Source organism: Lissotriton helveticus, chromosome 1_1 (genome assembly GCF_964261635.1).
Source record: "Lissotriton helveticus chromosome 1_1, aLisHel1.1, whole genome shotgun sequence".
NCBI classification, from domain to species: Eukaryota; Metazoa; Chordata; class Amphibia; order Caudata; family Salamandridae; genus Lissotriton; species Lissotriton helveticus.
The window spans coordinates 1,663,872,305-1,663,899,551 of record NC_136057.1 but is presented as its reverse complement, the minus strand read 5'-3'; the positions used below and the strand labels follow the sequence as shown (position 1 = coordinate 1,663,899,551).

Genomic DNA, 27,247 nt, shown 5'->3' with positions numbered 1-27,247 from the left:
ACAGCCACATACATGCCCACTGTTTAGATTATTCGTGTAAACACGTACTCGCAGCTCTAGAATAGAATAGCCACAAGCTGACTAGAAGTGTTAACGTGAGCTGTCTATATATAAGGGATAAGTTGTTCCTGGTTCGGTTTCGATTGTGCCTCATACTACCTGAACGGTAATCCTGCACCACGGGACACATGGAGTTCACCCACACCCAACATAACCGACCAGTGTCCTTCTGCCTTTTCGCTGTAGCCTGTAGTTGTTTACGCACCTCGTTCCTGACGTCACAGCCGGCGCTCTGCCGAAGCTGAGGGTGGGGGCAGGGTAGGGCTCGGCCACCTCCTGGCGGGCGGCGCACGCAGTAGCAGCGGCAGCAGCTCCTCGGAGTACCGAGCCTCGGCCGCACGCAGCACCATGGCGGAGAGCGCCGGCCTCGAGAATCACTGCATCAAGAGTTTCAAGAATAAAGGCCGCGATGTGGAGCTAAGACTACATGCCGCCGTTGGCTGCCACCGGAGGGTAGTGTGGACTAGAGGCAGGCTCCGGCATTCCTGGGCGCGGTCTTTTGCTCAGGGGGCCTCCAAAGAGGTGAAGCTGTCCAGGTGCCACTAGGACCCACACTTATCAGCTGAGCAGGCCAAATGGGGCTGTAGGGAAGTGCTGAATCTAGCGGCAGCCTATGTGGGGATTTAAAGCCAAGGGTGGACGGGCGGGCCTGCCTTGAGTGCACTGACAGCCTCATAGAGGGGCCCGGTGTCCCCGCCTCACCTTCGGCTCATTGAGCTCCTCTGTGACTGCTTGTTGTACGGTTTGGGAGGTGGGCTCAGAGATGAAATTATGTCACAGCACTTTATAGCTATTCTAAGTATATTAAGTGGCAGTAAGTGCCATCCATTGCACCTGTCCTCCTCCAAATGTCGGTATTTCGCCAGTCTCCTGCCCCCTCGTTGTTTGTGTTTGCTATCCTGCCCCCTCGTTGTTTGTGCTTGCTCTCCTGCCCCCTCGTTGTTTGTGCTTGCTCTCCTGCCCCCTCGTTGTTTGTGCTTGCTCTCCTGCCACCTCGTTGTGCTTGCTCTCCTGCCCCCTCATTGTGCTTGCACTCCTGCCCCCTCGTTGTGCTTGCACTCCTGCCCCCTCGTTGTGCTTGCTCTCCTGCCCCCTCGTTGTGCTTGCTCTCCTGCCCCCTCGTTGTGCTTGCTCTCCTGCCCCCTCGTTGTGCTTGCTCTCCTGCCCCCTCGTTGTGCTTGCTCTCCTGCCCCCTCGTTGTGCTTGCTCTCCTGCCCCCTCGTTGTGCTTGCTCTCCTGCCCCCTCGTTGTGCTTGCTCTCCTGCCCCCTCGTTGTGCTTGCTCTCCTGCCCCCTCGTTGTGCTTGCTCTCCTGCCCCCTCGTTGTGCTTGCTCTCCTGCCCCCTCGTTGTGCTTGCTCTCCTGCCCCCTCGTTGTGCTTGCTCTCCTGCCCCCCCGTTGTGCTTGCTCTCCTGCCCCCCCTCGTTGGTTGTGTTGTGCTTGCTCTCCTGCCCCCTCGTTGGTTGTGCTTGCTCTCCTGCCCCCACGTTGTGCTTGCTTTCCTGCCCCCTGTTCCCTCGTTGTGAGCGTTTTTTCGGGCCTCTGTTCCGTGTGTGTGGCTCTGTGTGTGGCTCTGTGTGTGGCTCTGTGTGTGGCTCTGTGTGTGGCTCTGTGTGTGTGTGTGTGTGTGTGTGTGTGTGTGGCTCTGTGTGTGTGTGGCTCTGTGTGTGTGTGTGTGGCTCTGTGTGTGTGTGTGTGGCTCTGTGTGTGTGTGTGTGTGGCTCTGTGTGTGTGTGTGTGTGGCTCTGTGTGTGTGTGTGTGGCTCTGTGTGTGTGTGTGTGTGGCTCTGTGTGTGTGTGTGGCTCTGTGTGTGTGTGTGGCTCTGTGTGTGTGGCTCTGTGTGTGTGTGTGTGTGGCTCTGTGTGTGTGTGTGTGTGTGTGGCTCTGTGTGTGTGTGTGTGTGGCTCTGTGTGTGTGTGTGTGTGGCTCTGTGTGTGTGTGTGTGGCTCTGTGTGTGTGGCTCTGTGTGTGTGTGTGGCTCTGTGTGTGTGTGTGTGGCTCTGTGTGTGTGTGGCTCTGTGTGTGTGTGTGTGTGTGTGTGGCTCTGTGTGTGTGTGTGTTTGGTTCTGTGTTTGTGGCTCTGTGTGGGTAGCTTTTTTTATAGGCGGCTCTGTGTGTGTGTGTGGGTGGCTCTGTGTGTGGATGGCTTTGTGTGTGTGGCTGCAAATGCAATAGGTCTCGCATTTGCGAGCGATTAAGCTATTGGCATTGTAAATGACAATGCCATTTATTTATGTTTTAAAAACAAAAACATAAATAAAAATAATGTCATGAGCAATGCCAATAGCTCTAACTTTAAGAATGCCGAGACCATTGCATTTTAAATGCTTGTTCAGTTATGCCATAAAGACATGCCTGCGTTTATCTGACTTGAATGACTTAACCAGTTGCACCAACTTGTGATTCGCTTTAGATTACTATTTAGTTATTCATTCTTCTGTGGCTTTTGTGGCCTTTCTTAAGTTTCTCCCATCGGAAACATGTTAAAACTGTAGATTTCGTCCCCCTGGTTATTTTGTAAATGTTAAATACAGCTGGCCTTTATTTCTCAGGCAAATATTTAATTACAAGACTGACCACAATGAATATTTCTCTACACTTTGTCTTAGCTCCTTATAAAATAAATCCAGTTTCTTTACTCTGTCAGTCAAGAGTGAAATTGTATTCCTCTTTCTGACCTTATATGTCTTGCTTTTCCATCAAAAGGCCGGGAATGAATGTGGGTGTAGTGCCTACCGCAAAAGCACTAGTTTTTTAATTAAAAACACGTCCTGGCAGTGTGCAGTGGTTAACAGAAGTGCTCATAGCAAATAGCCACTGAAAAATGTAGTTCAATCCATTCTCACTCCTGTCCCATACTATTAGTCCGAGTAGAATCATACACCAAATTAGTCCGCAGCCTCTGCTTTGTTTTTCTGTCGAATTTGCAAATTTCAATCTGGATATTTTAATGTTTAGAACAGATGTTGAGATCTATATTCTTGAGCAGGATGAGTGGCCTCACCTTTTGGCAGGTGTTTCATACTATTTTACTCCATCATATTACAATCTGTGTTTTACTGACAGGCTCTTTCTTTACTCATTCTCAATCTCTGAACCATGTATTGTGAAATGGTGTGATCATCTGTGGCATTTCAACACTTGTCCTTATTGTTTGTTCATGGGCTCATTATTCTTGCTCTGTTGTCCCAAACAAAGTAACTGAACAATGAAATATACTGATGCATTCCTCATATCGCTGCCTTCACATTTGCTGTTTAACTAGCAACACCTTTTCTTGGGGCAGGTGGTGGACTTCAGAAAGAAAACAATCACATACTATGACTCCATGGGTGGGATGAACATGGAAGCTTGCAGGATATTAATGTAAGTAGTACATTGGTATGTCATACGTCTTGTCTAATGGAGAAAATGTAAGATCTCTCCTGTTAGGATCCCCAAATAATTAGTTAAAATATTTATGAGATTGGTAAGCTGAAATAAGGTTTGCCCCAATGTTGCTAAACAAATTCAATTGTGAGGAAAGACCAGTCAGAGGTGAAGTTTCCAATGATCTTGGTTCATTGTCTGGTGCTCCTCAGTCCATTGTTTAGAGTTATTGCTGACCGTGTTTAGGTTAGATGTGTCTTTTACAATCTTCATACAATGTCTGCTTTAGAGATGCAGGCTGACTGGGTTGGAAACAAATTAGGTTTAATCTACTGAGATAGAATAGCTTGTGTGCGGGGAGGGTTTAGGATAGGAGTGTCTAAGTAAAGCTTCAGCTAAGCCGAGCGGAAAGCCAAATATATATATATAGCACTAAAGTTTTGACGATCTCTGCGCGGTGCTAGGAAAGTTCTTGAAAGTCACCAGACAGTAGAGAGTTATTGAAATCGCACTGGGTATTTATAAAGTAGCTAAACACTTAAGCAAGGTTGGAGGAGACGAACACTGGTGTGTATGGGAGAAGGTATAACCAGTCGGAAAATGGTGTTTGTGTTAACACTGTGTATATATAGATAACTGGGTTTATAAATTTGAATTCTTGAGCTCCATCAATGGGATTAGTTTCAGTTCTGGAGGTTTTTGTCTTATTTCGTTTTGGAGGTCTCCTCAATAGCATTGTGTCCTCTTTTGGGATCATATCTAGAATATCGCACAGTTGTAAATTAGACTTTTGTATATAGTTTTGCTGACAAACTTTACAATCTTGCCATTTGGTGAGCCTAGCTCTATAATATTCAGGTGATGTGCCAATCTCTGGAGTATTTCAACAGTCCTGAATCTGTGCTTAATTTGAGCCGGTAATTTCCATTGCTCAGCCCCAGCATTTAATTGTGAATAGCGGAGCTTGTGACAGTTTGCCACAAGATAGCACTGGCTGGCTAATTTAGAGATTACCGCAACAGTTAATTATTCATTCAATATACATAAAAAAATGACTATTACCTGTCGCCCAAGACATTCATATAGCCTTTGAGGCCTGAAATAGTTCTGATTTTTACACTTGTAGGAGTGTGATTGTCAGTAGGTGTGTTACTGTTATTGGCAGCATAGCAAGGGCAACGTGTAGTGCAAGCTGCAGTGGTTGCCCTAGCACTTACTATTTTGTTTACAAATTTAGAACTGCTTGAAATCTTTCCGAGAAATAAAATCAGTTTTTACCCCACATGTGAATTATTACTGCAATTACTGCAGTGTCTGCAGGTCATATCTGGAGTATTTAGTTTATTACTGGATGCCACTTTTTGAGATTGGCAAATAAAGATTGTAATCAGACTGGTGATCAAAATAGTAAATCATAAAAAAACGGTGATTCAACTAGACACCCAGGAATGTGTATATATGCATACATCACTGAAAAGAGTGTTATGTTATGATATTTTAAAATCTTGCAGATTATTAAATGAAACAAACCGAAGATCAGGCGGTGTTTATCTTTCAGTAGAAGCAGGCTCTTCCAACCAGAGGCAGTACTATTTACTCAGGTCACCTCTCAGAAGTAGAAAATGTATTTTTTGAAAGGATAGTTCTTCGACAATAACTGAGTTCAGAAAGGTTTGGGTGCACATAGGAGAGGAATCACTTCTTGTAGTAGTTGTAGGATAGTGAGTTCAGAAAGGTGTGAATTCACACAGGAGAACAATGACTTGTTCTTAAAATCTGAATGCAATGTGGTGTCTGTGAACTGCCTAGACAGAATAGTTAGGTGGTACTAGCGCTTCTTATATGTTTGCACATTCTGTGCTTCTGTTATTCCCAGATGTTCGCCACAGAAGTACCATTGTGCTAGTAAATTTTTTTCCCAGGATTAGTTTTATAGTCCTTCGGAACATAACATACACTAAGCTTCAAACGTTATGCTGTTTTTCTTTCAAAACGTGCCCAGTGAACAGATTTAGGAATGTTCATGTCCGTAACTTGCAAGGTATAATCGATTTTGAATTACTGATGTATACGGTATACCTTTGGTTAACGTTTGATATTTCCAAAGTCTGTCTAATGATTATTGTAAAATAGGTGTTAACCTATTTTATGGGTTATCACGACTCCAAGCTACCAATCTTGTAGTTATTCAGTGAATATTTACAATAGTCTAGGACAATGCTCTTAAGAAACAGCAAAGTGAAGTGCGATAACATTATTGTCATAAAGGCATGTTAAGCATTTAAAATTAGTATTTACTTAAGAAGGAAGAAGCATTTCAACCAGAACTGTAGTGGAAACTATGTTCTGTTAACCCTGCTTTAGCTTCAACAGGGTGCACAGATTTTGGCTAGATGGGGCTATAGCTTTGGTGACGCCCCTATTGCTAAAATGCATTCTGGTCTTTGGCTGCCATGTCTTTGCTAAAACATGTGTTTGATTTTATTGAGCAAGCCTTCACTCAAGCAGGCCCTATCACTTAGAACTGAAGGAGCACTTCATTCTATCCCCTCTGTCCCTAACTGTTTTAACAGTGCAATCCACTCTACTTTTTAACTTTAATTTTTAACACATTATGTTTTTACTTTTCACAGAGCTGTTACTGTTTTTCTTTTCGTTGGCTTTGGTGTATACGTGAATCGCCTGTCCACGTAGCATATTACTGCAAAAGTCATTTTCCAACCAACCATTGACTCAGTATAAAAATGTTGAAGAAGAATAATTGTATCGATTGGGTTGCTTCTTGTTATAGATTACTCTTTGAGCTTAATTTCTTACCAACATTTACTTTTAGTATTACAGGATTGATGATTTGCACATGCTCTTAACTTTGCATGAAGTTTATTCCAGAGATTTAAGTGAAACTCTGACAATTGTATACCTTGAGTTGCGTTATCATGGGTTGTTTCATTCAGTGGAGATTTACTGATATAAATAGGCGTTCTCGGCATGGCAAGTCAATTGGGCTTGTAACACTTCATGGTATGTAGTAACACCTCTTGGAAAGGGTTAAGGCACACTTCGGGCATAACCATTGTACAGTGTATTGAAAGAAGACCTTTTAAAGTGTATAGTATTTGATTTCACAAATTGAATCATGGAGGTGGTTTTTTCACTGACCTTTTCTGTTATTTCTTGTCATTCCTCCAGGCAATATTTAAAGCAAGAAAGTTTGGACAAAAAGGGAAAAGAATTTGATGCTAATGGTTGGCAGCTGCTCAACAAAAGCAGTCGGGTATGTTCTGTGAAAACTGTCAAGCAGTGCATTTGGACCGTGTGTTTGGATAGAATGAAAAAATTGTATTCTGTGTAATACAGAGTAAAATTCAAATAACCAGAATGAGCAAACTGTGGACTTCTACTAGTTTTAATTTTTTTTAATAACCAAATGTTGTTAGTTTTAACGAATTGCATCATCCACCAATAATCGATTAATAGCACTACAGTTTGAGTTAGAAATTGGACCACAATACATGTATCTGTAAACATCACCAGCATTACACCATTAGTCCATGATATTCACACCATCCAACCCGTATCTTATGTTTTCGGGGGCATCCCTGTGCCTCATAGATTGTTTTTTGTTTCCTAATGCACACACCAGTCCACCCCTTACCCCCAGAAGTCCAGTGAGGGGGTTACAGCAGTTTCCAAGAAATGGCAATATCCCTTTTGGCCACTAGTGATGCTACTCCAATAAATTGAATACTCTTTGAGAATTTAAACCCCCCAACTTCCTCTAGGAGACCCAGCTGGGACTTCCAAGAACCAAGGTCAATTTGGTAGCCCAGTATCGCAGAAGTATCACGTTGTATCTGCCCCCAAAAAACAGATAACGCCGGCAAGACCAGACCATATGAAAAAACTCAGCTGCAGGTATGGTGCATCTCGCACATGTGACCTGAGCAGTACGGCCTGCCTGCTGCATTCGCTGTATGGGTCAGATATGTCCCATGAAGGTAGTTAAGTGGACCATTCAGAGGCGTGAGGAATTGCCAACTCTCTCAGGGCCTTTCGCCATTCATCGTCGTTTAGCTGTCCCACCCAACCTCCCACTATTGTTGCAGGGTCGCGAAGAGATCAGGCATGTTGACCATCAGGAAGCGGTAGAGCATGTAAATGCCTCCCTTGCCCAGTTTCCCCATCTGTAATTTGGCCTCGGGGGTTGTATTCGGGCACCTGGGCTTCTACTGGGACTTGGATGAGAAGGGCATGGCATAATTGGAGGTGGCAATAGAATTGTGTATGGGAAAGCTGGTAAAAGTCACGTAGCACTAAAATGACATCAATGCCCCCCCCTCGGCGAACATCATCCAAATAAGTGATCCCTATTCAGTCCCATTATGTAAAACCCTGAAGGCCCGACAGCTGCCTATACCATGTACCTTGCCAAAGCGACCTCATTCCAGTGAGTCGACGATCCCAGTGGATAAAGAGCAGGGACACTCTCCAACAGAGCATCGTCACCTGGGTGCAGGCAGGGAGAGTGCACGTGAAGTATGGCAAGTAGACGGTCAAGGTCCAGTCGATGTAGTTCGACACGATAGGCGGGGTCATTCTAGCCCCCATTAAAACAATTGTTGACCGTTTGCGCAGTAAGGTAGTATCTGTAAATATTGGGCATTCCGAGACCCCGCTCATACAGGAAGTGAGCACATCATCTTGAATAATGCAATCCGCCCCATTGGTTTCAGAGGCAGGGTGCCCCATTTCCGCAGATCCCTATTTATGGCAGTCATAAGGGGTTGGAAATTTCAGGTCCATGTCAGGTCCGGCAACTGTGAGCTATAGATCCCAAGGTATGTGAAAGCGTGATACCCTGTTGGCACCCCAGGGCACTAAGTGTGGCCATCTGCATCTCCCTCAACCGGCACCAATAGTTATTTATTCATATTAATCTGCAGACCAGAGGCTTACCCATACAGAAAGAGGATTTCATGGCATCGGTGGCCCAAAGATTCGGTATCTGTCATGAATAACAAAATGTAATTTGCATAGAGACCTATGCGCTCCTCAGCGCCCCCTCCCGCTGCCAACCCCTAACCCGAGCGTAGCGTCTTATCTGGAGCACCAGGGGCTCTATCGCTAGGGCAAACAACAGTGAAGACAGGGTACAGCCCTGGCGAGTGCCCCTGTGGATCAGCAAGGGCTAGTAAGACACCGTTCACCCGGACGCGGGCTGTAGGGGTGTTATACAGCAGACTCACCAGTTGAAGAAAGTGCATTCCAAAGACCGCCGGCTGCAGCACTTTCTCCAGAAAGGGCCACGAGACCGTGTCAAAGGCCTTTTGACAGTCAATGAGGAGGAGAGCCTGGAAACCCTCCAAGCGTCCCGGGTGAATGGATTAGCTCAATGCCTGACACAATCTAGTCACCAAGACCTTTGCAAATACTTTAATGTCAGTGTTAATGAGGGATATCAGCCTATATGAGAAACAGCAGTCTGTAGGTTGGTCCGCGTTGGGTATCACCACGATGTTGGCAGTATTCAGGTCTGAGGGAACGGACCCACGCTCTGTCACTTCAGTATAGAGGGCCAGTAGGTGAGATGTCAAATGAGCCTGATAGCTTTTAAAGAATTCAATGTTGCACCAGTCCGGAAAGGAGGTCTTAGCCGACTTGAGATCTGGGAGAGCCACATTTATCTTCCCCACTGTGATTGGTTAGTCAAGAGTTCGGGCTAAGGTACGAGGGATTGATGGCAGAGGGATGGCTCATATCAGTGGGGACGCAACCTCTTCCTCTTGCATCACTGTGTATAAGTTTCCATTGTAAGCCGCAAAGAATCTCAGGATACCCTTGTGGGGGGCTCCAGAGGGGTCACGAATGGCTGGCACTATTCTGTTGGAGACATCAAGGATTGACAGCCAGTAGAGTAATTTATTTCAGTTATCCCTATATTCATAGACCCATAGGTCGATGCTCTCCAGCACTGCTTCGCCACTTCTAGGGAAACCTGTTGCAGCTTAGTTCTCACCAGCGCTAGCTGGCGTTTACTGTCTTCAGGGGCCCGACTACGGGCCTGAAGATCTAAATCATGGATCTGCGCCTCCAATTCAGTTACTTGTGCCAACTGGCGCGTTTCCTTCCTCTGCATGTACCCTTTAATCAGACCCCGCAAGGTAGGTTTGCTCGCCACCCTTAGGGTCCCTGCAGAGGACACTGAATTACTGTTATGTTTAAAGAAAGCCTGGAGTTCCTTATCTACAAAGTCAGGGCAGTCTTGGTCTATCAAATGGCGTGCACTAAGATGCCACATTGGAGGAAGGGAGTCCCGATGTGGTCCGAAATCTGAGAGAAGGAGTGTGTGGTCAGAAATGCCACGTGGCGGGATTCGTACAAACCGCAATGCAAGGAGCCGGATCTGGTCTATTCTGGACTCCATTTTGCATGCCGCCAAGGCATGGATATAGGACCGCTGGGAAGGGTTCCCCGATCTCCATGCATCACATAGGCCCATGGAGTTCGCCCATGTACTCAGCTGGGTAGATCACGCCATCCAGCCTGGCGGAGGGGCCTCAAATGTCTTGTGTGGGGACTGGGACAGCGTTAAAAGTCTCCACCTATCAGTGTGGTCCCCGGGGGGTGGGCCACCACTAGAGTGCAAATAGCCTGTAGTGTCAAGTGGAGCATCTGCTGGGGGACATCGGACAATATGAAATTATAGTGCCTAGCTTCCAGGCAGCATTAATTCCTATGAACCTACCACTTGGGAGGAGGACTCCGCCAAAGGGAACACTTTATGCAGAAGGATCACAACCCCTCTTGAACCTCTGGAGAAGCCGGCATGGAAAATGCGATCATACCCAAACCGGCCAATGAAGGTCCAGTGGGAACCTAAATGGTGCATCTCCTGGAGCATGACCATGTCCAGCTGATGCCGCTTTGTATAGCGCAGTACTGCAGACCTCTTGACCTGGTCTAGTTGACCATTCACATTCTAGGAAACAACCCTATTCATTAGGGGCATGACTGGAACGTGGCGGGTCCAACCTTGGTCTCATGGTCTCTGGGATAAGATTTTATGGTTTAAAGTATTTTATTGGTATATCACATATAAGCAAACATACAAAGCGCATGAGGTGGAAGGCCACCGCGATTTAGGCAACTCTCTTACTTTGCATCTACGAAAGGACGGTGTGGCTGCAGACCCGTCCACAGTGACGGTCAAGTGCTTAGAGTGTTGCGTGAAGAGAATAACATTTCAAACCCAAAACTCCCTGCCCACCCGCCGCAACTCCCGAGACCCCTCCCTCCTCCTCCCCTCCCCCCTCGTCCAGTGCACAGGATCCCCCGCCCGTCACCCAGGGCGCCACCGGTCTAGGAGACCAATCATGAGTTTAGTCAGGTGGTCGATTCAATAGGTGTTGTGAGCCTTAGAAGGCGGAGGTACTTTGGGCAGGTGAGTTCCCTAAATTCTGTGACCAGCAGGGACTGAAACGGCTGCCAGAGCTCTGCGAATTGCTCTACGTCCCCCGCCACCGGCAGTGACAATTTCTCCATTCCTAGAATATACCATAGTCGATGAAGCCAGCCTGTGACAGAGGGAAGTGTAGTGGTGCGCCATAGCTGTAAGATGTTTTGGACCGCTGAGCCTAATGCTATGGCTATCTGTCTGCCTCTACGGGATTTAAGTGGATACATGAGTCTGTTCGGGAGCCCCAAGAGGATGTATACCAGGAAACGCAGGAGTTCAGTGTCAAAATGGGAGTCAATCTCATCCAGCACTTCTTTCCAGTAGGGGGCGAGCAGCGGGCATTCCCATAGTATGTGTGTGAGTGTGCCTTCTAGGTTGCACCCCCTCCAGCATTCAGCACTCCTACTCCTATCCATTTCATGTATCCGTACCGGTGTGTAGTACCAGTAGGTGGCTATCTTTGTCAATGTCTCGGTGAGTCCCATGTGGTAAGCTGAGTGTCGTGCCTTGTGGTATATCTGCTCCCATTCTTTATGGCTCAGTGTTCTGCCCAGCTCCCGTTCCCACCGTTCCCTCCCCGGTTTATAAGAGTGAAAAGGGGGTGGTTGCAGTATCTTATAGAGGTCCGTAATCAGTTTTGAATCAGTCTTGCGCGTCATGAGCCATCTTTCATACGGGAGTAGTTGCCTGTCAGCCGCTTCCCGTACTTGTGGTTGCAAGGCCCAGTGGCGGACCTGCATGTAGCGGAGTCTATCAGTCTCCGGGAGTGAATGCTCTTGTCGGAGGTGAGGGAAGGAAACAACCCCTTCCGTGCCATATAAATGGCAAAGGGCCCGGCACCCGGCTGCCCTCCAGTGGGTAAAGGCCCCCCTTTCCATCCCCGGAGTGAAGTCCGGGTTGTCCACCAGTGGTGTGAGTGGGGACGGGAACGTAGTAAGGTTGTGCACGGAGTTGGTGGCGTCCCAAACACGTAGGGGTACTCTGGTAACGAAAGAGGCGTATAAATTTGCGGGCCGATGAGGCCGGCATAGAAACGGCACCTCCTGAAGGGGGCGGCCCGCCACCGCCTGGTCCTGGAAAAGCCAGTGCTTATCCGATTCCCACCTACTCCATTCTACTAGATAGCGCAGCTGGGCTGCCTGAAAATACTTACGAAGATCTACTTACGAAGATCTGGGATCCCAAGACCCCGGCCTCAGGAGCCAGCATAGAAAGTGTTCTACGCATCCTGGGTTTCCTGCCCTGCCAAATAAAACGCGAAAGGTCTGCCTGCGTTTGTTGGATCCACCCAGTAGGTGGGTTGAAGTGGCAATGCCCTGAACAGGTATAGGACCTGGGGCAGGATCGTCATTTTGACCGCCGCTATCCGGCCCAACCAGGAAAGGGTTCCACGGCCCCATCTCCCCAGTTCCTTTCGGATCTTCCGACCCAGCGCGGCGTAGTTGGCCGTGACCATGGCCGGTAGGGTAGGGGCCAGCTGAATCCCCAAGTAGGGCACCAAATCTGAGGACCAAAGCAGTGGGAACAGCCCGTGGAGGTAAGATCTTGTGGCTGATGTCAGGGAGACGTCTAGGGCTACGGATTTCCCCATGTTCATGCGGAATCCCGCAACCGCAGCAAAGGAGTCGAGCTCCTCAAGGCACGCTGGAAGGGCGATCCTGGGCTCGTCCAGTGACAATATAACGTTGTCCGCGTAGAGGCTTATGGTGTGGGTAAAGCCTCCAAATCTTACTCCCGTCACCGCCCGGTTAGATCGTATCCGCTGGGCAAAGGGCTCCATATAGAGAGCGAAAAGTAGGGGCGAAAGCGGGCACCCCCGCCTAGTACCCCTCTCGATGGCGAAGCTACCGGAATTGTGACCATTCACTCGTACCACTGCGGTCGGGAACTTATAGCAGTTGAGAATCATGGAGCGAAATTTCTCTCCCATGCCCACCTTCAGTAGAACCCGTTCCAAAAAGGGCCAGTGGACTCGGTCAAACGCCTTTTCGGTGTCAATCGTCAGCATCATCCTCTCGCCAGGGTCTCGGGAGGCTTTCTCTATGAGGTGGACAATCCTCTTGGTGTTATCCACCGTCTGTCGCCCCGGGACAAACCCGGCCTGATCCGGGTCTATAAGACCGGGTAGGTTGGGGGCCAGTCGGGCCGCGAGGATCCCGGTGTATAGTTTAAGATCGACATTCAGGAGAGAGATCGGCATGTAGGAGCTGCAGTGCGATCGATCCTTCCCCGGTTTGGGGATGACCGTGAGAGAGGCCCTCAGAAGGTCAGGTGGGATGGCCCCCGGGGCGGCGAATGGGTTAAATAAGCGGGTGAGGAGTGGGGCTAGGGACACGCAAAACGTTTTGTAGAAGAGGGACGTATATCCGTCCGGGCCCGGAGCCTTGCCATGCTTAAGTTTAGCGATGGCAGAGATCACCTCCTCAGGTCGGATGTCCCTTTCCATGTGTTCCGCCTGCGAGGGGGTAAGAGACGGGAGGGTGACCGAATCTAGGTAGGCCGAGGTGGCATTCCCACCCGGAGGGTCCCCGGTGTAAAGATCCGTATAGAACCTCTGAAAGGCTTCGGCAATGTGAGCATCCTCCGTGACCGTCGACCCGTTAGGGTCAGAGATTTCCTTAACTACCCGACTCTGGTGCGCCAACCGCAGTTTATTGGCCAGTAGTCTGCCACAACGGTCCCCTCCAGTGTAGTAGGCGTGACGTAAGCGAAGTGCAGCGTATTCCGCACGGTCCATGTCTAGAGCCGTTAGGAGTTTCCTTGCCTCCTTGAGCTGCCTCCAGATCCGGGGAGCCCCGGTCCGGCGGTGTATTTGCTCAAGTTCTCGGACCCGTTGGGTAAGTTCCTCTCTCTTGTCTCGACGCTCTTTATTTTCAGCTGAGGAAATGGCCAAAAACTCACCCCTAAGGACCGCCTTCAAGGCTGCCCACTGCGTCGCCAGGGAAGTATCAGGGTTGTCATTATGTGATAGGTAATCCCGGATCACGTCTTGTATGCGGTTAACCACCACTTTCTTATGCAGCAGGGTATCTCTAAGACGCCAAACTCTGGGTGAGTAGGACATCGGCGGCAAACAGAGTGTGGCGGTGACCGGGGCATGGTCCGACAAGGATAGCACTCCTATATCGGATGAAGAGACCATAGCAAGCACCGGGGCCGTGACCAGAATGTGGTCTAGCCTCGCGTAGGTCTTGTGCGCATGGGAATAATAAGAGTACCCCCGGTCGGTGGGGTGCCTTGTTCGCCAGAGATCGTGTAGGTCGACCTCCTTCAGGAGTGCCCGACTCTCGGCTGAAAATTCCCCGACCTGCGGAGAGCGTTGGGCAGACCAATCGAGAGCCGAGTCAAAGACCATGTTAAAGTCTTCCCCGATCATAATGTGCCTATCCGGTGAGGCGGTGACGTCCACCACCGCCGAGCGGAGGAAGCGGTCTTGCTGATCATTAGGGCTGTACAAGGACCCGATTGTGAAAGAGACCCCTCCCACCCTAAACCTATATACCAAGAGTCTGCCTTTGTGTTCTGCAAATTTATGGAGGATTTCCCCCCTGAAGTGTCGCGCCACCAGGATTGCCACCCCCGCTGTCTTAGTAGCGTTAGAGGAAAAAAATTGTGTTGGGAATTTATGGGACCGGAGTCTATGTGAGTCGCGGGCTAGCAAGTGGGTCTCCTGAAGAACACAAATGTCTGCGTGGGTGTTCTCCAGAAGAGACAACACGGCCCTTCTCTTGACTGGGTTGTTTAAGCCCCTGACATTGAGGGTTACCACCTTAAGAGCTGTGGGAGGCATAGGACAGAGTAAAAATAGAATCGCAGGAGCTCCCCCAGAGCGGGGCAGGGCATATAAACACCGCTAGTTTGAGCGAAACCCATAGAGTGCACTGGACGACCCACCCTCCCTTCCCAATTCCCCCCCCTCCCAACTGGAACCCCCCAACTCCCCCCTCCAACCTTCCCCCCCCACCACCCAAACCCGAAACCTCCCCAACTGCCCCCCTCCCCCACCTCCCCCCGGCCAACTGTTCCCAAAACCCCATTGTCCAAGTCCGGTCCCCAGAGGACAAGTCCGTGGAAAGTTATTCAAGTGGACATCCAGCCACTACACACCCCCCTCCGCCCCCTTCCCCCCGAACCGTCGAACCTGCATTGATGAGACAGCTGTGTCGATCTCCCCCCGGAGTGTGCTCAGGCCGTTAGGGCCACACCACCAGACGCCGTGTCTCTGGCCACCTCCCGCACTGCGCTGTCCATTTCTGCCCGGATGGTGGGCGAGTCTGGTCGCGTGGGCGAAGAAGATCATCGCCTTCCAGGGAGCGTCTGCCAACCGTCCCTGGTGAAGCGCCGACGGCGGGGAGAAGGTGCATCTTCATCCGTCGCGGTGATTCCAAGCACTCCGCACGTGTCCTGGAGGGAACAAAGTTGGTGCAGAGTCCCGTTCCACCGAAAGATGAGTCGGAAAGGATGGCCCCAGGTATACTGCGTATCGTGTTCTCTCAGGAAATCCGTTACTATTTTAAATGCTTTGCGCTTTTGCAGTGTGATTGCTGATAAATCCTGAAAAAGAGCTACCTGGTGTCCCCGAAAACGCAGGGACTGCTGCTTCCGCGCCTCAAGGAGAATCCGCTCTTTCAGAGGGAAGTCCGGCAGGAAGGCCAAGATATCAGGGGGCAGTGCCGAGGCCCGGCGTGGCAGGCCCACTCTGTGCGCCCTGTCAATTCTTATAGGGAAGTCCCCTGGCTCGCCCAGTATCTCTCTAAATAGGTCTCTTAGGTATCCAGCGACGTCTTCGCCTTCCTCTTTAGATGGAATTCCCCGGACCCGGATGTTATTGCGTCGAGATCTGTTCTCGAGGTCCTCATTGTGCGCTTGGAGGTCAAGCTGCTGATCCCTTAGTCGTAACACTTCCTGTTGTAGCTGCGCGATCTCTTCGTCTCGAGTGTGGCCGGCTTCCTCCACAGTAGCCACTCTCTCGCCAAGGGTGTCGACCTCTCTCCGCACCTCCCGAACCTCTCTGGCCACTTCTTGCTTCAATGCTTGGAAGTCGTCCCTGAGTGAACTAAACAGCGATTCCAGGAAGGATCTAGTGACCGGGGGTTCCCCCCCTTCCGCCCCTCGGGAGCTGCCCGAGGGGCCCGGCGAGTGCTGACTTTTATGTTGCCGCGGGGGACCCCTACCCAGCATTTCCGGCAACGTCCGGTCCCCCTTCTTGCCCCCTCTGTTACTGGACATCTGTAAGGTGGGGGAGCACGCCAAAGGATGTAGCGCTCCGGTGGGAACCGCGCGACGCGGTACTGTTCCGGGGAGACCTCCTGCCCGGCGGGTCGACCCCCTGTGGGACCCGGGTCCAATGCAACACCAACGGGTGTCTCAGCTATCTTTCACTCCTGCCTCCGGGCCCCCAGGTCACACCAAGAGCCCCGACCGGGGGGGCGGTCGAATTTCACCTCCAGTGTTGGTTGCAATAGGGGCGCACTCAGTCAAGGGGCAAGGCTGTTTGGTTCAAGCGATCGTGGGTTGCCACGGCCGTGTGGTGGTGCGTCTGTGATGCGTTCGACCCGTTACAGGTCTCTTCAGTCTGGCCGCGTAGCCCCACACGCCGTTCAGATGGCGTCACACTCGCTGATGTTGGGGTCCCGCAGCAGCCGGCCGGGAACGCGGCAGGGCCGCCCCTCCTCTGCCGGGAAGCGAGTCCTACCACAGGCCTCGCGGCTTGTCCCCCGCCGTGTCGCGGTCCCTCCACAGATCGTCACTGTGCTCAGCCGTCTCTGGGGGCCCACGACGCTAGGCCCAGGGCCGTCCAAGGGTGCCGGAGGGGTCGTAGAAGGTGCCCCCACCCCCGGCGTTGAGCAACGGTGTGCCGAGGGGGAGTCGCGCAGCCAGAGGCCCACTTCCGGGCCGCGTCCCCGGCCTCGCGTAGTGACCACACGCCGGTCCGCCGTTCAGGGGTGTGAGCCCCCAGGCTCCGCGTGCACCTCTGCTGCTGATTCCCGCCGGTGGTCGTGCGGTGGCCGGTAGTGTCCCCCCGGCAGTCAGTGCTGTGTGTAGGCTCCCCCGGGCCCCCCGGGTGGTCGTTCACGCGCCTTCACCTCCGGCGCTGGTCATCGATGGGTCGGGGGAAGTTGTGCAGCCGGAGGCCCACCGACAGGCCTGGTCCCCGGCCTGGCGTAGCGGTCCTACGCCGGTCCCTCACGCAGTGGATGCAGCCCCAGGCCCCGCGTGCGTCCCCGCCGCCGGATCTCGCTGGGGGCTCGTGTGGGGGCCGATCGTTACCTCCAGATGGTCCGTGCCGTGCCGAGTCTGCCCCGTCGCGGCCCCGCGATCCCGGCCGTCCCAGCCCTCGACCGGCTCCCTGAGCTGTCTCTGCTTCTGGGTCCACTCCGGCGCCTCGTCGCCGCAACTGCAGAGCCGCACGGAGCCCTGAGCAGTGTCTCTGCGAGCTCTCTCGTGTCTGGCGTCTATCTCCGGGCAGTTGGGGGGAGATCAGCGAAGCGTAGAGGTTCAAGGGCCCAGGATTACGGGAGCTCGCGGAAGGTGCGACCTCTCAGCCCGCCATCTTGGCCACGCCCCCTGGGATAAGATTTTAGGTGCTACCATGGAGCTTAGCATGTATAAGTGAATATCTGTGGTGAATGACGCTTGCGATGAGCGCCTGAGGAGAAAACCTCAAAGAAATCTAGTTTCACTTTTACTGTCAATTCTTCTAGATACTTACAGCATATGTTATCTGTTAATCGTTACACAAGCAAGTGCAGTAAAGGAGGCCAAGGTGCTTAGATGACTGCTGTGCGAAGGTCACAGTTATTTTTGTGTTTCTTCTGGAACAAGTGGATCATTGCCAGTGTACCAAACAAAATGATTACACTTTGTAGGATCATAAATAAAAGTTCATAGTTGGGATATAAAGGACTGGGTGGTGGGGATTGAAGTTAATATTTTGTGCCCATTCCTGCAAAGGAATGAAGAATCAGTAGCCCCAGTCTTTATGGTTTGTGTATGATGTAGATGATTGTTTAGTGTACTCTTTCCTGAACAGCATTTGTTTAGTGTACTCTTTCCTAAACAGCATTTGTGTATCAGGCTCCTCCTTTTTTATATCGAGTAAACAATGCTCATTCTCAAGACAGGCAATGGAGCCACTTGTTTATGAACGCATCGTTGGACACAGTAGCCTTGGCACATTTTCTTTCTATAGCAGTGTTCTTGGTTTGAACATGTGCCAAGCACACTCTTAGTTCAATATTCCCCACTGTGTTCAGCACTGTACAGTGCAGTCAATGTGTCTCCTGGTACAACAGTAGTTAGATCACAAGACCCAATGTTTATGCAGACTTTTATTTCATGAAAACATTAGTGCATACAACAAATTTGAGGTGAATGGCCTGGTTTCTCTTTTGCCTTGCCTGTGTTTTCATGAATGTCTTTTGACTTCCTCAAAACGTTCATAGATGTGAGCCATGTGAGTAACTTCAATCAAAAAGAGTTTGTAGAGCACACAGCTACTAAGAGAGTTGAGTGTCCAAGCGCTACGTGGCTTGCTGATTTTAATGACACATAATTACTCTAAAGCACTTTCAAGTAGCCAGGCCTTGGCAATTGAAGGTCTGTTCTTCCTTCAACTCCAGAAGGTGTAGAAGAAGGGAATTCCAGGCATGGACCGCGAGAAATGAGAAAGAGGAACCACTCCATTTTTTTCCTCCTAGATCTCGAAACCAACAGAGCATCGGGGTAATGCAGAGATCAAACCAGGATATACTGTTTGATCCTGTTCCTCAGATAGCGTGGCCCTTTTTGGCGAAAGGCTCTGTGGGTTTGCATCAGCCCTTTAAACAAACTCTCCTTAATAGGAAGCCACTGAAGCTCTTGCAGGTGCTGCTGGATGGGATTTTTTCGATACTTTCAACAAAATCCGAGCCTGAGGGGTTTCACACTAACTGCAGTCTTCTCAGTTAGTAAGCTGGCAGGCCCCAAAGCAGAGCATTCGCATAGCTCAGCCGCAACGTGATCAGCACATGAACTACCAATTTCTGATGCTACTTGGGTAACCGATATAAAAATGTCTGTGGAGACTTTGAAAGTCTGTGGCAAACGCCCACCACGCTATCAAACTGAGCCCCAAATGCAGTCAAATTTCACCCCCAAATTTCTCACTACTGAGGATGGGGCTGGTTGGGAGGGACCTGATTGGGCGAGCATTGACCATCCCACAGCGGGCGGAGAACCGAATAACAAAATCTCAATTTAGCTGGAATTGCACTGAAATTACTCGGGCGCATCCAGCGGAACACAGCTGAAAGACAACAGGTCTTGAAATTCTTCAAGGAATTATGAGTTTTTATTCAGTGTGAAGATAATTTGTGCATTGTCTGCCTAGGACACAACCTTCATATGCCGTAAAAGTAAATTAGCGCTTCAAGAAAGTAATATAAACATTAAACAATGTGGGGCTCCGTGCCAAGCCTTGGGTGGGGGGCGGGGGGGATCAGACACATGGACTCCTAGCTCAAAGGGCTTTGGTTCCGCGGAATGGGGTGCCACCCAGACTGCTTGGCTAGGGTCTGATAAGAATGATTGGACCCAGGCCAGAGGGGAAATCACCGACACCAATATTTCCCAGTTGCTGTAATAAGATTGGGTGGGACACAATGTCACAAGCTGTAGATAAATCGAGAAGCAGCAAAGCAACCTGCTTACCCTGATCCACTATCAGCTTAATGGTGTCCGAGACCTCTACGAGTGCTGATTCCATACAGAAACCCAATTGGGAAGGATGTCATAACTGGTGGTGTTCCAAATATTCAGACCGGAGCCTATTGACCCACTACTCCAAGATTGTTGAAAAAGCTGGCAATAACAAAATGGGTTTGAAGTTAGCCAAGACAGATCTGTCAGCAGACAACTTTTTTAGCAAGGGAATTAGCTTGGCCTGTTTACAACATCTTGGCACAGTAGCTGAGCTTAGGGAGCTGTATCACAGAAAGTTGACAATAAGGTTAATAGCTAAACAGTTAGCCGCAAGAATCTAGGGAGTGCCAGGATCGTTGGGTGCCCCTGATTTATAGTTTTTAGAGCTTGTTCTGAATCTTGCAGCATAATAGGCCTTAACTCATAAAGGTAGAAGACCCCGGACCGAACAGGATTGGCCGGTAATTCATCAGGCACATCTGTCTCGGAGGAGCCATCTATTCCGTCAGCGTGTCCCCAATAGCTCTGATTTTGTTTTTCGAGATAATCTGATAATGGGGCACAGAGTTTAGGAGAAGCATCTAAAAGAAGTTAGGTGCCTCCGACTGATTGAGATTATTCACAATTCTATAAACATCTTTGGATCTACATCTGGAGTCTGCTAACTACCTTGCAAAGAGGTCCACTTGAGCCCTCTTTATTGCTTGATGATAGGCCCTCAATGCACGTGTATAGGTTTCCTTATCCTCTGGTAGATAAGACTTTCTCCAGCCTCTTTCCAATTTTTTGCACTACTTGTGCTGACTCCTAAGCTCTTTATGAACCATTGGGCAGAAGCATGTCTGCTCTTGGCTGAGCTGGAAATTTCCTTAATTGGAGCCACATTGTTTGCCATCTGTAGGAGCCAGTCATTAACCGACTGAGATTAGTCTTCAATCTCCCCGCACCACGTTGGTATCGTGGAACCGAAAGTGTCCGCTATTAATTCTCTTGACTCCCCCGCCCCCCCCCCCCCCCCCCACCCCCCCTTTCTATGGGGAAGGGAAGGGCTAGTTCTTCAACCTATCGGTCCTTGGTCCACCCTCCATGAAATGTAGTTCCTAGCATGGTCTGACTAGTTGTTCATAAGAATGTCTTACGCTGGGATCTGGTCCTTTTTAAAAATCGGGTCCAAGATATGATCTACAGATTGGGTAGATCGATCTCCTGGAATTTGAAGCAATTAGTTGGACATATTATCAAGGAGTAATCGACTATAAGGATCTGAGATAGTATCCAACTGAAGATTCAGATCTCCTAGCACAGTAAAGCTGGAGAATTTCAGTTGGTACCTCAGTAAATTCTTATCCAAAGAAGCCAGGACTTCAAATACATAGCCGGTAGGCCAATAAATTAAGATTCCTGCTAAGGTCTTTTTAGCAAACAAAGTGAGACAGAAGCTGTGCGCCTCGGCCTCCTTAAGCTCTGTGACATCAAACTAGGCACACCTAAGGGACTGAAGACATTTGTTGCTGCCTCACCTGTCCTGTCCACCCTATCACAGTGGAGCATGCTATAACCGTTCGGAATCGCAATTGAAATATCAGGTGCCGAGCTCTCAGATAACCAGATTTCGGTGAGCAACAAGATGTCAAGGTGCTCATCACTGAGGAGCTCTAAAACATGCAGCGTGTTCTTATGTAGGGATCCTACATTGATGAGTGCCTCCTGTACCTCTAATTCTCCACCAGGCAATTTACAGCAGGTATTAACCTTCTTCGTGCTATCCTCTGACCGGTACATCTGGGCAGGGAGTTCGAAAACCATGTGGAGGCAGGAGGTACTCTACCTACCAAACTGCCTATCCCAACACAGTGTCTGCCTCTGCGCAGTGAATGGTGCTCCTGAGAAGAGCAGACTAGACGCTGCCCAAGTGCTGAGCGTGGTTGGAGTGTGGTCAGGCACAGACTGGCTTACCTTTGGTGTGGGGCATCATGCACCGGCTCTGCTTAAATTCTTAAGAGACATCCCCTGCCAAACCCGAGAGGGCCTGTGATCGTCACACATGATCAAGCTAACATGTTTGTCTCCAGAAGTCTGAATTGACTATATTGTGGAAAAGAAACTGCTCAATGCCTTGCAGTAGGACCAAGACGACATAAAACTGAACACATACCTTGACCCAATGCTATTAACTCCAGGGAATGTACTAAATACATGAATATGATTCTTTCACACAACTAACGCAGTGTTTGTGTGACAGAAAGGGCCAGAGGGATTTCATCAGCCATAAACTGAATGCACATGGTTCTGAGTGTTCAACATACAGTTGTGCAATCATCACAGAGCACTCTACACTTGGGACAGGCATCCCCACAATGTAGAGTCATCTGCACACCAAATCGCCCAACACTGCCAAACGTTCAATGAACTGAAGAAGAGTGCATAATAGAAAGGCACAACATAACATTTTTCAACAAATACAGATCTGCCCTGAGCTCAGGATATACCCTTAGCCACAAGATTCGCAAAAGTGCCTTTTGCTCCACCCAGTAACTAGTCTGTTGGATTAATTCACAGAATATAATTTTTTGTTTTAACATTTTGTAAATATACCTGGCTTATTGTACTGATATATTTTAGTAAATATTGAATGTCTCATTTTCCTACAAAGCTTTATTCTCTCAAACAATTAACAAGGGCAAAGGATCATTCCCTTCGTGTTAATGCCAGCCCATACGGAACTTATTGCTATAATAACATGCTCCTTGAGTTCTTGGTGGAGTCGCACACAGCCCTAGCCTGTTTTTCCCCTTCTTCCGCCAACTTCTCCTGCAGAATGACAGTTTAAACAGGAAACACTCCTTCCAACTTCCGAAGCCTCTCATAATGCCAATCGCTGACTGCAGCTACAGTGGGTAGCAGATTGGGGAGTGGTTTTCCCTTTGACAGGACCTACTGTAGATGTTTAACATCTCCGCTGCTCATGGTACATTTGCCATACTCTCCCAACACTTCTGCTTCTTTGTGATAGATGTAGCAGAAGATGCGCAGTGCACTCTGTGCTAGCCATTTCTGTCAGTAAATGAGGAGCATCAGGAGCAGTTCCTAATGTCTATTTCTGTAACTACCAGTCCTTAACAGAAGAAACCAGAGGCAGGTGCAGGAACACTAGAATAACACTGAAATCGCCTCGATTTGTGTTTTATCACCTTTTAGTTGCCACAGTCTATGCATTCTGGTCAGTTAGGAAACCTCCAGTATGTTCTAATTAAAATACTTCTCAATGGTAATCTCATAACCGGGGAAGTTTGACAGCACATAAAATAGGGATATGTGTTAAATTCACAAACCAGATTTTCTAGTGACTTCAGCCATGTTAATAATAGCTGGCTGCTCTTGTCATACATAGCTTGGCATGTGCGCCAGCATGTTTTTCGGAAGCAGCTGCTTTGATATTTGAGGCAGAGGCTGCTGTGTTTGTTTGTGGGACATGCAGGTGCTCATTCAGGTGTGTCTGTGATTTGCTCCTGGTTTGAAGATATCTAACAATGTTTCCTTGGAATGAGAAGACCTACGTTTAATATTATTTTTCACAATGGGCCATAGCCAAATTTCCTAGTAAGACACCCTCGCAATATTTAAATAACAGATATTTGTCCCTCGGTGAATAAACCCATCGATCCAAATAATATCCTGCAAGGTTAATTGAATTTAGTAATTTGCTAAGATGAAAACAATTTCTAGTTTAACTGCATAAAATTGACTGCTTTGTTTTGTGTGTTTGTTAGGAAATTCCACAGCAGATGAACGGAAGCGACTGTGGAATGTTTGCCTGTAAATATGCTGATTATGTTACCAAAGACAAACCCATAACTTTCACCCAGGTAAGCCACTTTGGGATCAGCAGTGAAAATGACCATGCTTGGTAATTGCAACATTCAAACTAGCAGGACATTCCTGGGTGGAGGAGATGCAAGATACCCAACCCATTAAGGCCTGCAAACTAAGTACATTATTCAACAAAGGAAAAGTAGTAGGAACGTGATTATGGTCTTTCTCCCAATGAACATCCTTATCTTTTGGCAGAAGAATTACTTTTTTTCCATTCTCTACACATCTTCAGGTAAATTCCCAAACATGCCTGTTCACAACATCGCTGGTTTGAAATGCCTGACCTGAAAGATACATGTATATCTATTTAGAAACTTTCTCACTTTTCCCAGAGACCTAGAAGCTTGCCTCACTCTAGTGTTCTATACTTGGTAACTCCCAGACTCTATAAAGACTCCATTCAAATAAGATCTAATCCTTTCAATGTGCTTTGTACTCTCAAACATTGAAGAGACCGTGCAGGACAGACCATCACCACCACTGTCTGCATGCCCTCCCTCAAATAAAAGTGCCATACATGGAAGAAGTGAAGTAGATTGAGTATTTAGGTAATGGGTGTTGCAACAGGCATTCAGTGGATATATGCATTAGGAAAGCAGTAACAGAACAGTTATTTTACTGTTGCTTTTAAACCTCTCTTAATGATCAGTTAAGTTTATTTGTAAGTGCATGTACTCCCTTCATAAACTTCTAAGCGCTATATAATCGAACTTTATAATTTAAGCAATCAAGAGAGCACGAATGGGATAAACTAACTGATTAAAAAAGCCATGTTTTCAAAAGATTCCCAAAAGAGGATAGACCATAGTCAGCACACAAAGGTATTGTGTTCCAAAATGATGTGGGTGCAGCGATTAGGAAGGATCCTCTCCATAAAAGACTAGTCTTATTTTGAGGATGTGTGAAAGGAACTTACCAGCTGTGTGTAAATGTCTTTGGAAGGGAACTCAACATGGAAATTTAGAGACTAGCATTTCAGGTATTTTCTGACAAATGTCTTTATATAACATAGCCATTGCTGTGAAGATGACTTCTCTCTGGATGGGTAGCCTGAGGGCCAATGTAATATCTTCATGCCTGCGGTATCCATTAATCAGCTGACCCTCTGCCTTTTGAACAAGCTGTAGACTCCATAGCAGGTTGGTTGTGGAATCTCGGTACAATGCTTTCCATTAATCCATACAAAACTGAGTACGAGATTTTATCACTTGTATGTGAAGATAAGGTCTCAGAAACTGCAGGTTTTGCAGCGTAAATCTATTCTGAATTCACATGCTGTGCATTATTCTGCCAAGTAGTGGTGGGGCACAGAATAGTCTCCCTGTCATCTTTTTTTTTTTTTGTCCCGCATTTTCAACCATTTGGGCTCAAACCCCTCCTTGTGTGTCGTCAGAAGTATGCCCCGGAAATCCCTCTACGCAGTCACCATCTTCAGATTATTTTTCCTACAGTTGGACCTGGATTCCTGAGGGAGAGCTTTGAAGTCGAGAAAGGTTACTGTTCGAGGCATGTGCACTGTAGATCACACGCTTGGCATAATCCTGCCATCTAGTGCTGAGTCCGGATGTTTGCACGTTGTTTTTTTTTCGAAGAAGTCTTTTCGAGTCACGAGGTAGGTGCCCCTTCCTTTCGGTGATGGTGCACATTGGCATCGACTCCATTGTTAGATTGTTTTCTTTCCACCATCGGGTTCGACGTGTATTGCGGCGCTCTGGTTCGAGACCATTTTTCGGGATCCCTTCAATGCGCAATCCACTCTACCCTTGTCTGTATTGTTTATTATGCGTTTTCCCATTCCTTGCGTGTCGAAAATCCAAAACTTTATATAGTCTGGTCGGAACACTCCAACTGCGACCTTTGGGCCTAGCCTGTTCAAGTTACTTTCACTTGGCAACGTCTACATCGAGTAATCCTCTGATGGAACCGACTCAGTTTCAATTCTGCCCTCGGTGCCCCTCTAAGTACCCGCGCACCGACCTTCACAAGTCTTTAATCTGTCTCTTTCCCCAGAGTCCAGAGAAGAAGATTGTGATGCCTGTCGGTCATTTCGATCCAAGAAGACTTTAAAATATCTTCTGGCTGAACGAAAAGAGATGCGGAGGCAGAGCATTGAAGACACTCCCGATATCTTTGGAGAACAAGATATTTTAGAGGAAGACATGGAAGCATCTGCAGCTGAAGAGGAAGAGATTTTCTCTGTTCAAGACTCAGATTCCGAACTCAAAATCGAACCGAAATCCCAAGATATTCTAGTTGTTCTTAGTGCAGTGAGTTCCCAAACCCCTTTAACTATAAAAAAAACCTGCTTCCACCAAACAAAAAGCTTCCGGGCCACCACTGCCATCCGGCCATGGTAGGCACCAAGATTCTGCTTCCAACGCTCCACCCTCTGGCTCGGCACGAAAGCACAACTAAAGCCTTCCGGCTACGTCTAGATCTGAAACTCCACCTCCGCTCCGAAACCTTTGGTTCGGAAGGGCAAATAAGAGAAGCCTGGTTCGGGTCTGAAAATTTCGGCACAAAACATAAATCTGCTCATACATTGCTTCCAGAGCAATCCTTCAAACAATGTAGGAAAAACTGGATCCTAAACAGGAAAAAAAATAATATTTCATTCCAGACACTGGGTGTATCATAACAAAACCTGCGCTACCACCATCCTCCAAAAGAAAAACTGATTTTCTAGAGGACACTGGATATAAAATAGCTTTACAAAGAAAAAGGACATTGCGGTCAGCCAGTCCATTCCACCCTACCTCATTCCCCTCCCCCATGATCTTCACCTGTATCATTAATACCTTATTCACCAGAAAACCCTTTGAACATTACACCACAGGGATCCCCTCATACAGACCCTGATGCAGATGTAGGGGATGACACCAGATCCATGGCATGAATACAATGTAGACCCTCCAGGTGACACAGATCCTGATCTCTACCCTGCAAAACTCTCACCTCCTGATGTCAACACCTCATATCTGGAATTAATACCCAGGGCACCTGCATACCATTGGGTGACCTTACATAGAGAAGCCTTAGAGGAAGACTTTCTATTTAAAACACTGGGGCTACACATAAATCATCACAGTGTTTCCCAATATTGAACAGCATGATGCGTCATGCAGGGAATATTTTTAAGGACCCTGTACGAGCATGCATTATAACACCTAGAGTTAACATAAAATACACCCACACCGTCGGACCCAATTTTTATTAGGGGTCAGCTTACACCAGATTCTTTAGTAGTGTTTATTGCCCGTTAAATAACAAATTCACAAATTTCTTCTGATGCACCACCTCCAGACAAAGAAGCTAAACTAATAGATGCCTCAGGCAAAAGAGTGACTGCACAATCAGCCAATCACTGGTGTATAGCTAACACACAAGGTTTGCTTGCTAGGTACGATAAAGCCCATTAGGACTTAATCCAGTACCTCCCAATGGAGATCAGGAAAAAAAGATGTAGTACAGGAGGGGAAATTAATCTCCATCTCCTGCATCGGGTCTGATACTGCAGCCAGAGGAGGTAAACCCAGCATTCTCCTCAGAAGACACACATGGCTGCGTATCTCTGGTTTTAAACCAAAAGACCAACAAACAATATTAAATGCTCCTTTGTTAAAGAACATCTTTTCAGACCCCAAGTGGACAAAACACTAGAGAAGATGAAAAGGGATACTGAAGTAGCTAAATTTGTGGGAGCACTTCAGAAACCCTCTAATAGAGGTTCCTTTCATCGCTCATTCTACAGGGAAGGTTAAAAAACTAACTCCACAGGTGCCTCTGCGTCTTCATTCAGATCCCAAA

At 48.2% G+C, this 27,247-nt stretch overlaps 1 protein-coding gene across 1 annotated transcript in view; it reads left to right on the top strand.

Annotated features, from left to right (window-relative positions):
• SENP1 (SUMO specific peptidase 1) overlaps positions 1-27,247 on the top strand; it is a 201,038-nt gene that overhangs the window by 154,339 nt on the left and 19,452 nt on the right. The window contains exons 15-17 of the mRNA XM_078688916.1: positions 3,347-3,426; positions 6,619-6,703; positions 23,338-23,433. Of these exons, the coding sequence (XP_078545042.1) occupies positions 3,347-3,426; positions 6,619-6,703; positions 23,338-23,433 (261 nt within the window). The remainder of the gene's footprint in view (positions 1-3,346; positions 3,427-6,618; positions 6,704-23,337; positions 23,434-27,247) is intronic.